Here is a 13,347-nt window from a genome sequence, read left to right as displayed (position 1 = left end):
GGCTGAATTAGGATGTCCACTGCACTTTCATTCATTAGGTACATATTTATTGAGCTCTGGCTATGTGCCAGCACTGCTCTGTGCCCCAGGGATATGACACTGGAATAACAAAAAACCTGAAAACAACTTAATAGTCATCAAAAAGTGACCAGTTAAATAGATTACGTAACACTCTGCGGCTCTTTGAAAAATGAAGTCAGGCTGAGCAAGGCAGCTCACATGTGCAATTCCAACACTTTGGGAGGCAAGGAAGGAGGATCACTTGAGCCCAGGAGTTTGAGACCAGCCTGGGCAACCTAGTGAGACCCCGTCTCTACAAAATATTAAAATATTGGCCAGGCATGGTGGCGTGTGCCTATACTCCCAGCTATTCAGGAGACTGAGGTAGGAAGATCGCTTGAGCTCAGGAGTTCAAGGCTACGATGAGCTATGATTGCAACCACAGCACTCCAGCCTGGGTGACAGAGCAAGACCCTGTCTGTAAATATTAATAAAATAAATAAATAGGTAATTAAGTAAAGAGGTTATAATGACCTAAAAAAATTCCCATAATATATTGTGAAGAAAAAAAAAATAGAGCAAGTTACAGAACACTTTGTATCATATGACAGCGTTTGGGGGTTTTAGCACAATGCCTGGCCCAGACAGGTACCCTAATAAATACGTGTTGAAAGAGGTAAACACCCCCAAGGTGGCAGATGTGACCTCAAGCAGAAGAGAGTTCAGTGGGGTTGTGGCCTCCTTTGTTCTAGACTCTGTTGCTACTAAAGCAGTGTGGAAAAGATGTTGATTTCTAGAGCAACATAGTCTCATTTGTGGCTCAAACTGAGCTTGAGGGCTGGGTGCAGTCGCTCACACCTGTAATCCCAGCACTTTGGGAGGCCAAGGCGGGTGGATCACCTGAGGTCAGGAGTTCAGGACCAGCCCGGCCAACATGGCGAAACCCTGTCTGTACTAAAAATACAAAAATTAGCCGGGCGTGGTGGTGGGCCCCTGTAATCCCAGCTACTTGAGAAATTGAGGCATGTGAATCGCTTGAATCAGGGAGGTGGAGGTTGCAGTGAGCCGAGATCACACCACTGCACTCCAGCCTGGGCGACAGAGTGAGACTACGTCTCAAAAAACAGAACAAAACAAAACAAAAAACTGAGCTTGGGAGTAACTTGCCTCCCTGTGAAACGGGCTGGAACACTTAAGCCCTAAGGTTATTTTCTCTTCCTACAGTCCCAGGTTCTAAAACTCCCAGTTTTGTCAAATGGACCCCACTTTATACTAGGGCATGACAGGATAGGAGAGCGGCTGCTGGGAACAGCACAGGTGCAAGCCTGGGTGCCTAGCAAACAGAGGAAGCCCACCCTGGGGCTGCAGTTTGGGGTACACCCCTCCCTGGCAGCCCCTAGCATGGTCCTATAGGGAGCAAGAGCTCCGAAGGACCTTGCACAGCCCCCTCTTATCCTGGGTGCCTTCCTGTCCTTCCCCATTTCCTTCTCTTTCTTAGGTCAGGGATCCTCACCCCTGGATGTCCATCCCCTGGGAAGCTTTTTAAAACTCCTGATACCTAAGCCCTGCACCTAGATATTTGCATTTCATCAGTCTGGGGTGGGGGACCTGGCAATAGTGTTTAGAAGCTCCCAAGTGGCTTTAATATGCAGCCAAAATACAGCCCTAGCGCCCCTAGAGGCCCAGAGGGCTTCCTGCCACCAGCTCATGGGCACTGCCCTCCCCTAGCCCCAACATCCCAAACTTCCTGTTTGTCAGGCCTAGACCAAGTGTGAAGATGGCAGTCAAGGGCCGCCCACTCTTTCCCTGGCGTGCCCCGCCCCCCTCGCCACACTGGAGCTGGGCTACCTCTGGGGCCTCCTGGCTGAAGAGTTTCACCAACTCCTAAATCCTCAAAAGTCCCAAGCCCCTCCATGCAGGTCCCTCTTTCTGGAATCCAACCTACCCCAGGAACTGCAAGGAGGCATTGCCTCGGAGGCCCTCGGCCAGCACTCGGGCTCCCGCAGCGGTGATGTGGTTATTCCCCAGCCTGGAAGGCAATATAGAGGAGGCTGAGAGAACACAGCAGCAGCCAGAAGAGGCAGGCCATCTGTGCCCTGGCCAGTGAAACACAGGAAGAAAGCATTGAGGACCTGCCCAGGAGGCAGCAGCCACAGCAGGTGCCCTTGCCGCTCGGTCCAGTTTACTTAGCGGCTCCCACAACTTGGTTTTCCCCCAGCAAAGGGAAAGAGGCAGTGGGATGATGTTTCGCACAGCAGTGTGACAAGTCCTGGCAGGAGCCACAGTAGGCAGCTGTCCTGGGAGGTGGTTTCCCTGGGACAGCAAGGATGACTCAGGGTCACACCTTTCCCTCCGGCCTCAGCCACCATCGATCCAGATCCCATCGTGCCCTCTGCAGCCTTCCCAGATCTGCTGTTGCTACAGGTAGGCTTTACCTGTTGCACAAGAGCCCTGGGCAGGTCCAGGTGGGTGGGAGAGAAGGGTGGGGCCCGCTGAGCCTTCCAGGAAGGAAGGAGAGAGGAAGGGCCAAGGCTAGGGATGGGGGAAGATCCCAGCAAGGAAGAATCCTGCTGCAACCAAATCCAGACACCTCGGAGAGCTTCGGAGAAGCCCCAGAGCTCTCACCTGCAACTCCAGGCTTCCTGGGATAACTATACGTCTTCATTTTTTTTTTTTTTTTTTTGAGACAGAGTCTCGCTCTGTCACCCAGGCTGGAGTGCTGTGGCCGGATCTCAGCTCACTGCAAGCTCCGCCTCCCGGGTTCACGCCATTCTCCTGCCTCAGCCTCCCGGGTAGCTGGGACTACAGGCGCCGCCACCTCGCCCGGCTAGTTTTTTTTTGTTTTTTAGTAGAGACGGGGTTTCACCGTGTTAGCCAGGGTGGTCTCGATCTCCTGACCTCGTGATCCGCCCGTCTCGGCCTCCCAAAGTGCTGGGATTACAGGCTTGAGCCACCGCGCCCGGCACGTCTTCATCCTGTTAAGGAACTTCAGGCCACTCACCTTACAGCAATCCTATAAGGCAGATATTACTGTAGCCTTGGAGAAGGGGTGTGGCAGCTAGGAGAACTCGCTTTTCAGGTCTCCAGCCTCAGCTCCCTGGAGGTAGCTAAGGGCCCCAGCTACTGTGCTCCAAAATCTAACATCCAGGTGTCTGCACTTGCCAGCCCCTGCCTGAGACGTCAGGCTCCCCTGCCGGGTGAATTTGGTTCAAGAACTCCTCATCAGCCTTGCCAAGATGTCTTAGGACTGCACTGAAGTCCGAGGTGCCCCATCTCAACCTTCCATCCTTCCCTCTCTCCTTCACTCAGGGACACATCCCCCAGCCTCCCCCAGCTCCCTTCCCCACTTCCCCTCTTAGGACTTTTCCCCAATAAATGTGTGGCACATCGAATCCCTGCTTGGAGGACCGGACTCATATAAGGAGAAGCAAGCTGAGTTCTTGTGTAATTCACCCATCATCTTTCAGCCACTCGCTTACTATATAAAGCCCCTGCCAGACGGTGTAGCCCTTCATGTGGATTAACTGGCTTGCTCATCACTACAGCCTGTGAGGTAGCCATGGTTATTACCCCCATTCTACAGAAGGGGAAACGGAGGCACACAGACATTGGGCTGACCTGAGGTCATGCAGCTAATGAGGTTCAAACCTCGGGCAGTCTGGCTCCAGAGCCTGTGCTCTCAATTACAATGATATACGGTAGTCCCCGCCCCCTGCTTATCCGCAGCTTCGCCTTCTATGGTTTCAGTTATCTGAATTCAACTGCAGTCCAAAAATATTAAATGGAAAATTCTAGAGAAAAACAATTCATACATTTTAAATTGCATGCTATTCTGATCACACACCATCCGGCTCCATCCCACCCAGGACGTGAATCAGTCCCCCGTCCGGGGCATCCATGCTCTATATGCTCCCATTTGATAGTCATCAAGATCATCTGCTCCTGACATCCAGCCGCCGACCTCATCGTTGCTCAAAGATTCAGGATCTCTGGGAGCAGATGATTCTCCTCCTGACGTGTGGTCAGGTCAACAGCAGCCCAGTGCTAGAGCACGGTGCTGCGTGCGTCATCCACCTCACTTCCTCCCATCACACAGGCATTTTACCACCACACATCTTCCCAAGAAGAAGGGTGAGTACAGTACAAGAAGATATTTTGAGGGAGATGGAGAAAGCCCATATTCATATAGTTTTTATTACAGTATATTGTTATAATTGTTCCATTTTTTTATGAGTTGCTATTACTCTCTTACTGTGTCGAATTTATAAACTACACTTTATCGCAGGTGTGTAGGTATAGGAAAAAGCATGGTATGTGTAGGGCTTGGTATTCTCCATGGTTTCAGGCATCCACTGGGGTCTTAGAATGTCTCTCCTGCACATAACAGAGGACTATTGTGTTGGCCACAAACTCAGCCTCCATTTCTGAAACTAGCACCCTTCTCAGGGATGGGTCAGCCAGGTCTGGCCACAGCCTATTCCAGGCTTGTGAGTCTGAGGGAGCAGGCAGTGGTAGCAGGACTGAGTCCTTTGTACAAATTGGCACCTGTGTTTCTGATCTCAGTAGCCCTCGCCGAGGCTGAGCTATGTGGCCAGCCATTTTAAGATGGCAGCTCCCATCCATAAACCCAGCCCAAGAAGTAAAAGAATAGATGGAGGCAATTCTTTACTTTGTCTTCTTTTACTGCCTCACAAATCACAGGAGGCAAGAATATCTGAGAGAGAGGGAAAGAGAGAGAAGCCAGGCCAACCCAGCGGCCAGCTAAAGGGGCAATTTAATGGCATCAGGCAGGAGAGAGAGACTCCAGTTGAAACTGAGAAACACTGGAGCAGCAGAAATGCAGACCCAGATGGACTGCAAACCTTGCATGCTCTGAGTGGTGGAAGGACCTCCTGGGAGTGTTGCAGCAACTGGCTGCCACAGCTGGGGTGGCAACTAACTGTGTATGCCTCCCCCACCGGGACAAGCTCAACATGCATCGTGGAACTCAGTAACCCCAGAAAACTGTGACACTCTTAGACACAGAAAAAGAAAGGGGCCTAGAAAAGCTTTTTTGCCCTAAGGGCCAAAGGTCAAAAGACAGGCAGTCCTCAGCAGGGCTGGTCCAGAGTTTACTGGGGAGATCACAGCATTAGATAATCCCTGCTTAAAATGAGACACTGTCCCTGCATTCAATCAGGAGGTCAGGAGCCAGCGTGGGCAGCGCCAGGCCAAGACCAGATCAGACTGACTCAGGTATGGGGCAAAAAATAGTTTCCAGGGAATAAGGAAAACCTGGGCTCACCTCAATGCCAAGAAGTTCTGCCTGCATGCAAGGAGCTTAGCCATGGAGTGTGCACAGCCGTCAGTCAATTTGTTGTTGAATAGACTGTTCAGTTCCAGAAGAGAGGAGACACAGAAGCAAAGCACAATGGACAGTGAGCACCAAATCGCAGTGTTGCCCTTCCCCTCTGGGCAGGAATCACCGGCACCCCTCCGCATCATGCAAACAGCCCCTGCCCCAGCCCATCACTCACAGCTTCCCAGGCTGCACGACCTGGGGTGAGACCAGGGGACTTGGGGCCCATTGTCTACAGCCCAGGCTGACTTACGCTAACTTCTGCAATTGCTCGCAGTGAAGAGCACATTCAATGAGCTTGCAGATGCCTCGGTCTGAGATATTGTTATCGCGCAAACTAAAGAGACAAAATAAACACATTTGAAAATGGAGCCAGTAAGACAAGAAAAGAATCTGCAACCCCCCCAAAAAGACTTTCATTCATCCCTGATGACATCCCCAGTGACACCACTCCAACAGGCTAGTCCCCGCTGAGCAAGCCCTGTCTGCCACTCCTCTTGGGACACCACTCCCAAAACTCACCTGATCACAACATCATCTGAAAGCTTCCCTAAAGAACAGATTCTCAGGCCCGTACCCTGGAGCTGGCAATCAACTATCTGCGGGGTGGGGCCCAGGAATCTGTATATTTTAACAACTGTGCACATGATTCTTTATCTTCAGGCAAACTTGTGAGGCCCTGACTGAATGGTTAACAGCTCAGGCTCTGGAGTGCCTCAGCTGGATATTGGGATCGTGATCAGCCACTTACTAGTTATTTGCTGGTCTCTTCATCTATAAAAGAGGGAACAATAGTATTATCAGTCTCACCAGGCTGTGCACATAAAGCCTTGTGAGCACCTAGCACACGGTAAAAGTCACCTAGAACCATGATCGCTAGCACTGGTCACTATCCTTAGCACTTCCCAGTAATAACATTATTTCCTCCTCACAACAAGCCAGTGAAGTGGGTACCATTATTATGTGCATTCGTGAGAAAGAAACTGAGGCACAGACAAGCGAAGTGACTTTGCCAAGGTTGTACGGCACATAAAGGCTTTGAGCCTAGGCAGCTTGGCTCCAAACCCCACTCTTAACCATGACATTGTGCAGCTTCTCCCTTAGGGCCTCTTATGGCCACTTCTCTAGTGCAGGGATTTTTCAGACTGCAGTGTGCAGGTCATGCAAACCATCTCGAAGGTCCTGAGCAGCATTTCTAAAATGGAAATAGAACAGAAGAGAGCAGAGTGCCTCAGAGTTCATAAAGCAAAGTCATTTTGTAAAGCTTTGGTTCCATGTTTACACGGTGGTGCTCCCTCTCTCTCTCTCTCTGTCTCTCTCTCTCACACACACACACACACACACACACACACACACACACACAGAGTGCACTCACAGCAACCTCATGGTTGCTTCCCCTCCCCTACGGCCTTGGCGATTTTAGTGTAAGGTGTGTGTAAGGTGAAGAGCAGTAAAACTCGCTCAAGGACAGTAATTGCTAATGGAAAACCAAGCTGGTTGCTGCAGACTGGTAGTTCTCTCAGAGTGAGACCACTTGTATCAGAATCCCCAGGGGTGTTTGCGAAAAATACAGATGCCCTGGGCCCCACCGCAAACCTACTGAATGGGAATCACTAGAGGCAGGCCCAGGAATCTGCAGTTCCACAAACGCCTTTACACACCACAGTCTGAGCACCAGGAGCTAGAACCAGGCCACGCTCACCTTTCTCTGAACAGACAGACAGACCTACAGGTTTCCCAGAGCCCTTCTGCACACCCTGGGAATCGTGGGGACATCCTTCATCAAGGATGGAAGATCCATTCAAGAATTCCAGAGATGGACTGGCCTATGAGGATCATACAGGCCAGTGACGCCTGGTCTCTTAGGGTAAAAACTATGAGTCTACTACCCAGGAAAATGCACATTCTTATTTCTATCAGGGAAATTGCTCCAACAGACAGGTTTCCAAATTCCCACTCAAAGTATCAGGATCCTCCCTCCTAGGGAAATACAGTTTGGTGCTGGCCGTCTTCCACTTGCCTGGCCAGATCCACTCTCCCCCTTCTCTGATGCCTGGGGACGACTCCAGCAGGCAGCCCACGTGGTCTCCCTGATGGGTCCAGTCAGTGGAAGGCGCTGGCCAGGGGCAAGAGTCGGGGTGGGGAGTTAGGGCCGAGCGGTATTCTTCCAGGTTGCAGAAGCTCAGGCAGCCCTCTCCATAGCTTCCCCCCAGCTAATTAGTCTCCCTCCCCTTCCCCCTTCAAGTCTGCCCTCCCACAGCTGTTACTAACCCCAGGCCCCTGCACCAACCCTCTGGCTCTTCCTAACTCCTGCCCATGGCTTGTAAACAATCTCTTTATTAAACTCTCCTCAGATCACCCATTTTAAGTGTATCATCTGTTTCCTCCAAGACCATGATGGGTATAATCATATTTATATTCATTGCATATAATACATATATATTCGCTATATATGTTATGTATTATGTTGTTATCATGCTTTAAGCTTATGACCATGGTCCTTATGTCAGGGTTAACAAAAGTCACTGCACAGTTTCTAGTGAATATCCATGTGTTCGGCCCATAGTGAAAAATAAATCTTGTTGCTTTGCCCCAGAGAAGATGTATACCATCCTAATACTCTCAAGAAGAGGTTTGTGCCATGCTTAGGGTCAATTAAGGTCATCCAGGTGTAGCCTAAAGCCCCTGGAGGCTGGGAATCGATTTTAACTTCAATCTAGAACTTTCTGCTTTCCCATAGGTTCTAAATAGAAGTAGGGTGTCCCCTTTCAAGCTGGAAGGATGTTGGGGAATCTGTGGCATGCTGATCCCCAGGCCTAGGCACACCCTCTGCCCTTACCTGCCCTCAAGATGTGGAAAGAGGCCACTGAGTTCAGAGGCACCGATTCTCCAAAGGGCAAAACCTCACATCTTTGGCTGGGGCTCTAAGCAATGCGGGTAGTGCTGAAATCCTGTTTGGACACTGTGCTACCTCAGGAATCCAAAAGTGGCTCCTCTTCCATTGTTGAAAGTGGCCAGGCAAATGGAAGACAGCCACTGTTGAAATCCTGCAGCCACTTTCTATTTCTCGGGCCCTGAAATTCCCATCTGATTGGGATGTTAAAGTCTCTGATGGGGCACTAGTCACCTCTGATTTGGTGACACATAGTACACAAAACTTTCTGCATGTGACCTCAAGGTTTTCAGGGAGCCTCTGAAGTGTATCCAGAGACTGGTGGGGGGCAGGAAACCTGTAATCAGAAAGATGTGATTTGTGAACCTCAGCTCTGCCATTTCCTGTGTGACCCTGGACAAGTTACTTCACTTCTCTGAGCCTCAAGTCAAGGATATTGGAGACAATAACATTCCTGCCTACAGCCCAGGGTAGTTGTAGAGATTAGATGAGGTCATTCCGGAAAGTGTAGCACCAGACCCAGCACATAGGCCAGTCAATAAAGTATGGTTGTCATCACCACATACTGAAATTAAGACCCAGAAGGGAAGGGATCTGGACAGGGTTGCAAAGAAGGGTGGCAAAGGTGAAGCTGGGCCCAGATTTCTAGATCCCAGCTCGGTGCTCCCACGCTTAGCCTTGAGGATGCTTCCCCATGCCTGAATAGCAATGCCCAGTAACACTCACTACAGAGCCTTGCAGACACCAAGGCAAGGCAGCAGCTGCTCCACGCCAATGTCACCCACAGAGTTGTAGTCCAGCTGCAGGGCCACGGGCTGCCGGAGGTGCCGCAGCACAAAGGCCAGGGCAGCACACTCAGCGGGGCCCACACTGCAAAATGTCAACTTGAGGTGCCCGACATTCAGGCCACGTGCAGCCTTCCGCGCCAGCCGCTCCTCCTGCATCTCGTACAGGCTCCGGATAAGCCAGATGAACCCGGGCATGGCATGCATGCTCTTGGCCTCACCCGGCGCAGCTGGCGGGATGGAGTGGAAGTGCTTGCGGAGGCTGCGGGCCAGACACCAGCGGGCACAGGCCTGGCGCCGGAGCAGGGCCTTCTTGGATGCCTGGCACTCGGCCAGCAGGTCCCAGTGCTCCCGGGACAACAGCCCCGCCAGGAAGGCTGCCGTGATCTGAAGGTTGTGCGGCTCGGCCTTCTGCAGCAAAGCTGCCACGCTGCCGTCCTTTCCCTCCGCGCCCTGGATGCACAGCGTGGGCAGGAGCCTGGCCATCGGTGAGTTGCCTGGCCTGCCACAATTGAAGAGGTGTCTGAGCAAAGCTGGTGACACATCAGCACTGAATGCCAGGTAGAATGCGGCAAAGAAGCACTGGAAAGTGATGTGCAGGAATTCCAGGGGCGCCGTACTCCCTGGCATGACACCTTTGGCACGTACCAGGAAGCCAAGAGAAATGTCATTAAGGCTGACCTGTGCCGCCTGGAGCTGCTGGGCTGAGAACACGTAGCAGCACATGCCCAGGCCCCACAGAGCTAGTCTGCCCAGGTGCAGAAGGGTAGGGAGACGGCCCCGAAGAAGACTGGGTCCCAGACCCTGGGAGGCTGAGTCTGGGGAGGTGGCATGCAGCAGAAAATGCTGCAGGATCAGCAGGTACATATCTGTAGTGGTCTTTGGGGACACCCCCTCCTGCAGCAACAGTTCCTGGTGGCATTTGGACACCATCCACGAGAAGACGGGAAGGTGGCACAAACCGTGCAGGGCTGAGGTCGCTTGGAGCAGGCGGATGAGGCGGTCCGCCACCCCTGGCTCACGATGGCGCTTCCTCAAGTACAGCTCGATGCCCTGTTCAGAGAAGCCCTTGAGGTTGAACTCGGTGCGGATGTACTTCCTGAGGAATGCCGACACGGCGGCCGGACGGCTGGTCACCACCTTGCGGGCATTCTTCAGCAGGTTGCCCTGCAGAAGGTTGAAGAGCAGGGTCTGGACAGAGGTGGGGTCGGTCGGGGAGCAGTGACGTTCACGATCCGTGAACCTGAACTTGAACTCGTCAAAGCCATCAAAGGTTAACAGGACACGGTCAGGGTGGTCAAGGAGGAACTGGAAGATGTCCTCTTGGTCGACATCAGGCCAACAGCAGTGCTCAAAGAGTAGCGTCCGCACGGAGAGTGGTTTGGCCACGCACTGCAGCTGCCGGCAGCTGAATGGGAAGACAAAGAGAAATTCCTGGAAGTCTCGCCCTGCAGCCCACAGCAAGTGGAGCCGCTGCAGGAGCGTGCTCTTGCCGCTGCCTGCCTCACCCACCACCAGCACAGTGTCTGCATCGTCGTTGAGGTGGCTGGGGGTGCTGAAGAGCTCCTCCAGGCCCAGGGTGGCCGGGGTCTTCTGCGGGGGTCCAGCCATGCCCACGTCTGCCCAGACCTCCAGGCCATTCTCTGTGTATATGTCCTCCAGGCAGAGCGTCTCTGCCCCATCATAGGTACTGAGGAAGCGAGCCTGAGCAGACACCGTGGTCCTCAGCTTGGCCATGTACTTCCTGCATGTGGCAGCTGGAAGGCAGAAGAAGAGGCAGATGAAGGTGGCACCATGGTGAAGAGGGGACCTAACCAGACAGTGGGCTGCTGTGGGGGAAGCTGACATAACTGAAGGGATAGGACAGCCAGCAAGCGCCTATCCTGGCTCCTCCATTCACAAGCTGTGGACTTTGAGGACAACCAAGGAAACTTCCTGTCAGTTTCCACCTCTGTAAGGTGGGAGAAATGTTGATCTCTACCTTACAGACTTTTTACACGGATCAACTAAGATGACGTATGTCAAGTGCTCAGCACAGTGCTCAACACAAAGTAAGTCCAAAGACATCAGTGACTGCCATTATCATTACTCACCAGGAGGAGTTGTAGATGATGGGAAGGGGCTCTAGGCTGGGATCAGAAGACCTGTATTCTGATATCTGTCCTGCCATGATAGACAGACAGGGTGGCTTTGGATAAATCCCTTCACCATTCACTCTCAGTTAACTTTTTCTAAGGGGAACAAAGGGCTTAAGGGCTCAGGAGCCCAATCTCTGAAGTCAGACACACCTGAGTTTGAAAACCTGCGTCCACCACACACTTGGGCAAGCCATTTAGCCTTTCTGGGCCTCAGTTCTCTCATCTGTAGAAATGGGGACAATATACACCTGGAAGGATTGTTTCAGGAGGCAGTGAGATAAAATAGAGTTTAAAAGAATGTCTGACATGGCAAACTCTCAAAAAATGGTGCTTATTATTATTTTCATTATTATTCATGGCTATAGTAGGCACAACAGTAGAACCTCGAAGGTGTCCATGTCCCGATCCTCAGAACCTGTGAATATGTTACCTTATGTGGCAAAAGGAACTCTGCAGATGTGATAAAGTTAAACTTTGAGATGGGGAGATGATCCTGATTGATCTGGGTGGGCCTAGCAATAGAAGGCCTCGGGGTCACCAGGGTGCCCCAGCTGAGCACTAGAATGAGAGTCTGTGATCCTGCCTCCACTTCCTCATCCTCCCCATGCACCCCATGCACGGAGAGTTTTCATGCACAGGGTGTGTTTGGAAGGCTACTGCTCTTCCTTTCTCATCCTGAAAGCAATGCGAGCGAGCCATTTCCTGTGTCAGGGTTTAGTTCCCCTTTCAGGAAACGGGGAAGTGCTGGTTTAGAGTCCCCGGCTGGTAGGAACTCAGCACGGTCCCCTGCCATCACAGCCTCACTGCCTCCAACCAAACACTGGCCCACTTATTTTCAACCCAAAAACTAACAAGTAATTTTCAGAGAGCTCTGAGCTCACTGATGACTATCTGCAGTCACACAAAGGGGACGCCCTGTGTTTATGTCACCTTTGTTGTTCCCAGAGTTGATGATTATTTGCTGAGCTTTCTGCCCTCTGAATATACCAGGATCCCTGAACTTAGACCATAAGATAAATATCTTCCTCTCCAATACATATCAGATATATATCTTCCTCTTCCGACCTGATTTCCAATGCAGGCTTTCCAGCCATCACCAATGATACTAAAATTCTCCGGAAAAAAAGAACATGTCATTTTATAGAGAAATAAACACACCTTTAGAAGTGTGGGGAATCCTGCACCCTGGCCTGGTCTTACAGTGACCAGCTGTACTTGATGATATCCACAGCAAACCTTAACCAAGGGCCAAACCAAGCCCCGCGCTCCATGCTGCTCACCCCGCTGTGGTGCACTGATGTTTAGATCCCGTTCTTTGATGAGACGGTGCACTCGCGAGTGACAGGCACAGACTTACAGCCACCCCTCCCACAGGTTTGCTTGCTGCCCAGAGGGCAGGGCCCAGGGTGACAGACCCATCTGCCAGCACCACGCACAGCTCAGGGAGCTTCAGTGCCAATGAGCTTTACCTACAGCAGTATAGGAACAAGCCCTAAAGAGTGCCAGACTTTTGCACCCTCTCTTTACAACGGACATTTCTTCTCCCAAGAAAAGAGAAAGTGTAGGTGGGGACAATTTACAATCAGACCCATCTCCCCCTCCCTTGTCACTTAACCTCCCTGCCCAGTTTCCACATCTATAAGGTGAAAAAACCACCACCTACTTCTCAGGGTTGTTGCAAAGGGTAGACATTGTCCATAAAGCACCTGGCAGGATGCCTGGTATGTTCAAGAGGTGCTGTCCAAGCCCCTCCTGTTCCTGAGTTTGGGTGGTGACCCTGGGCACTGAGGGATACCAGAGTCTCTAGATCCACTTGGTTCTTGAGTTTCCAATTGTGAGCTGCTGAATTTCAGAGATCAAGAGGTACAAGCCCTAACTCAAAACATGTGTCCATATTTTTTTGGTACAGATAATGAGAGTTTGGATGGTAAGTAACACCTTCAGTTAGCCTTCAGCATATGGTAGCTCCAATTGTCAGTATATTGTGTGGGAGATAATGAAAGCTAATAGCTAACACCACACACTTTTGTCCTGTTAATCCTCCTAAAATCGCAATGAGATAGGGGGTGGTGGTAGCCTTAAAACAAGGAAACTGAGTCACATGGAGGCTACACTGCCAGCATATGGGATGCTAACCGAGGTGTGTTCTACTCTTAACCATGGATCTGCACTGACTGCCCTTCCCTTTCTGAT

At 51.4% G+C, this 13,347-nt stretch overlaps 1 protein-coding gene across 5 annotated transcripts in view; it reads right to left on the bottom strand.

The window, feature by feature from the left end:
- NOD2 (nucleotide binding oligomerization domain containing 2) overlaps nt 1–13,347 on the bottom strand; it is a 39,117-nt gene that overhangs the window by 11,216 nt on the left and 14,554 nt on the right. For 3 of the 5 annotated variants that reach the window (XM_023209911.2, XM_023209915.2, XM_023209914.2), the window contains 4 exons: nt 8,958–10,773; nt 5,592–5,675; nt 5,285–5,368; nt 1,946–2,029 (listed from right to left, as the gene is read on the bottom strand). In XM_023209911.2, coding sequence (XP_023065679.1) covers nt 1,946–2,029; nt 5,285–5,368; nt 5,592–5,675; nt 8,958–10,773 — 2,068 coding nt within the window. Of the gene's footprint in view, nt 1–1,945; nt 2,030–5,284; nt 5,369–5,591; nt 5,676–8,957; nt 10,774–11,304; nt 11,403–13,347 lie in introns of all 5 variants that reach the window. The other 2 variants (XM_023209913.1, XM_023209912.2) reach the window with 2 other exon arrangements.

The sequence above is a fragment of the Piliocolobus tephrosceles genome, chromosome 17 (genome assembly GCF_002776525.5).
Source record: "Piliocolobus tephrosceles isolate RC106 chromosome 17, ASM277652v3, whole genome shotgun sequence".
Lineage (NCBI taxonomy): Eukaryota > Metazoa > Chordata > Mammalia > Primates > Cercopithecidae > Piliocolobus > Piliocolobus tephrosceles.
Note: the sequence above shows the minus strand (reverse complement) of the source record. Positions and strands in the feature narration are given on the sequence as shown.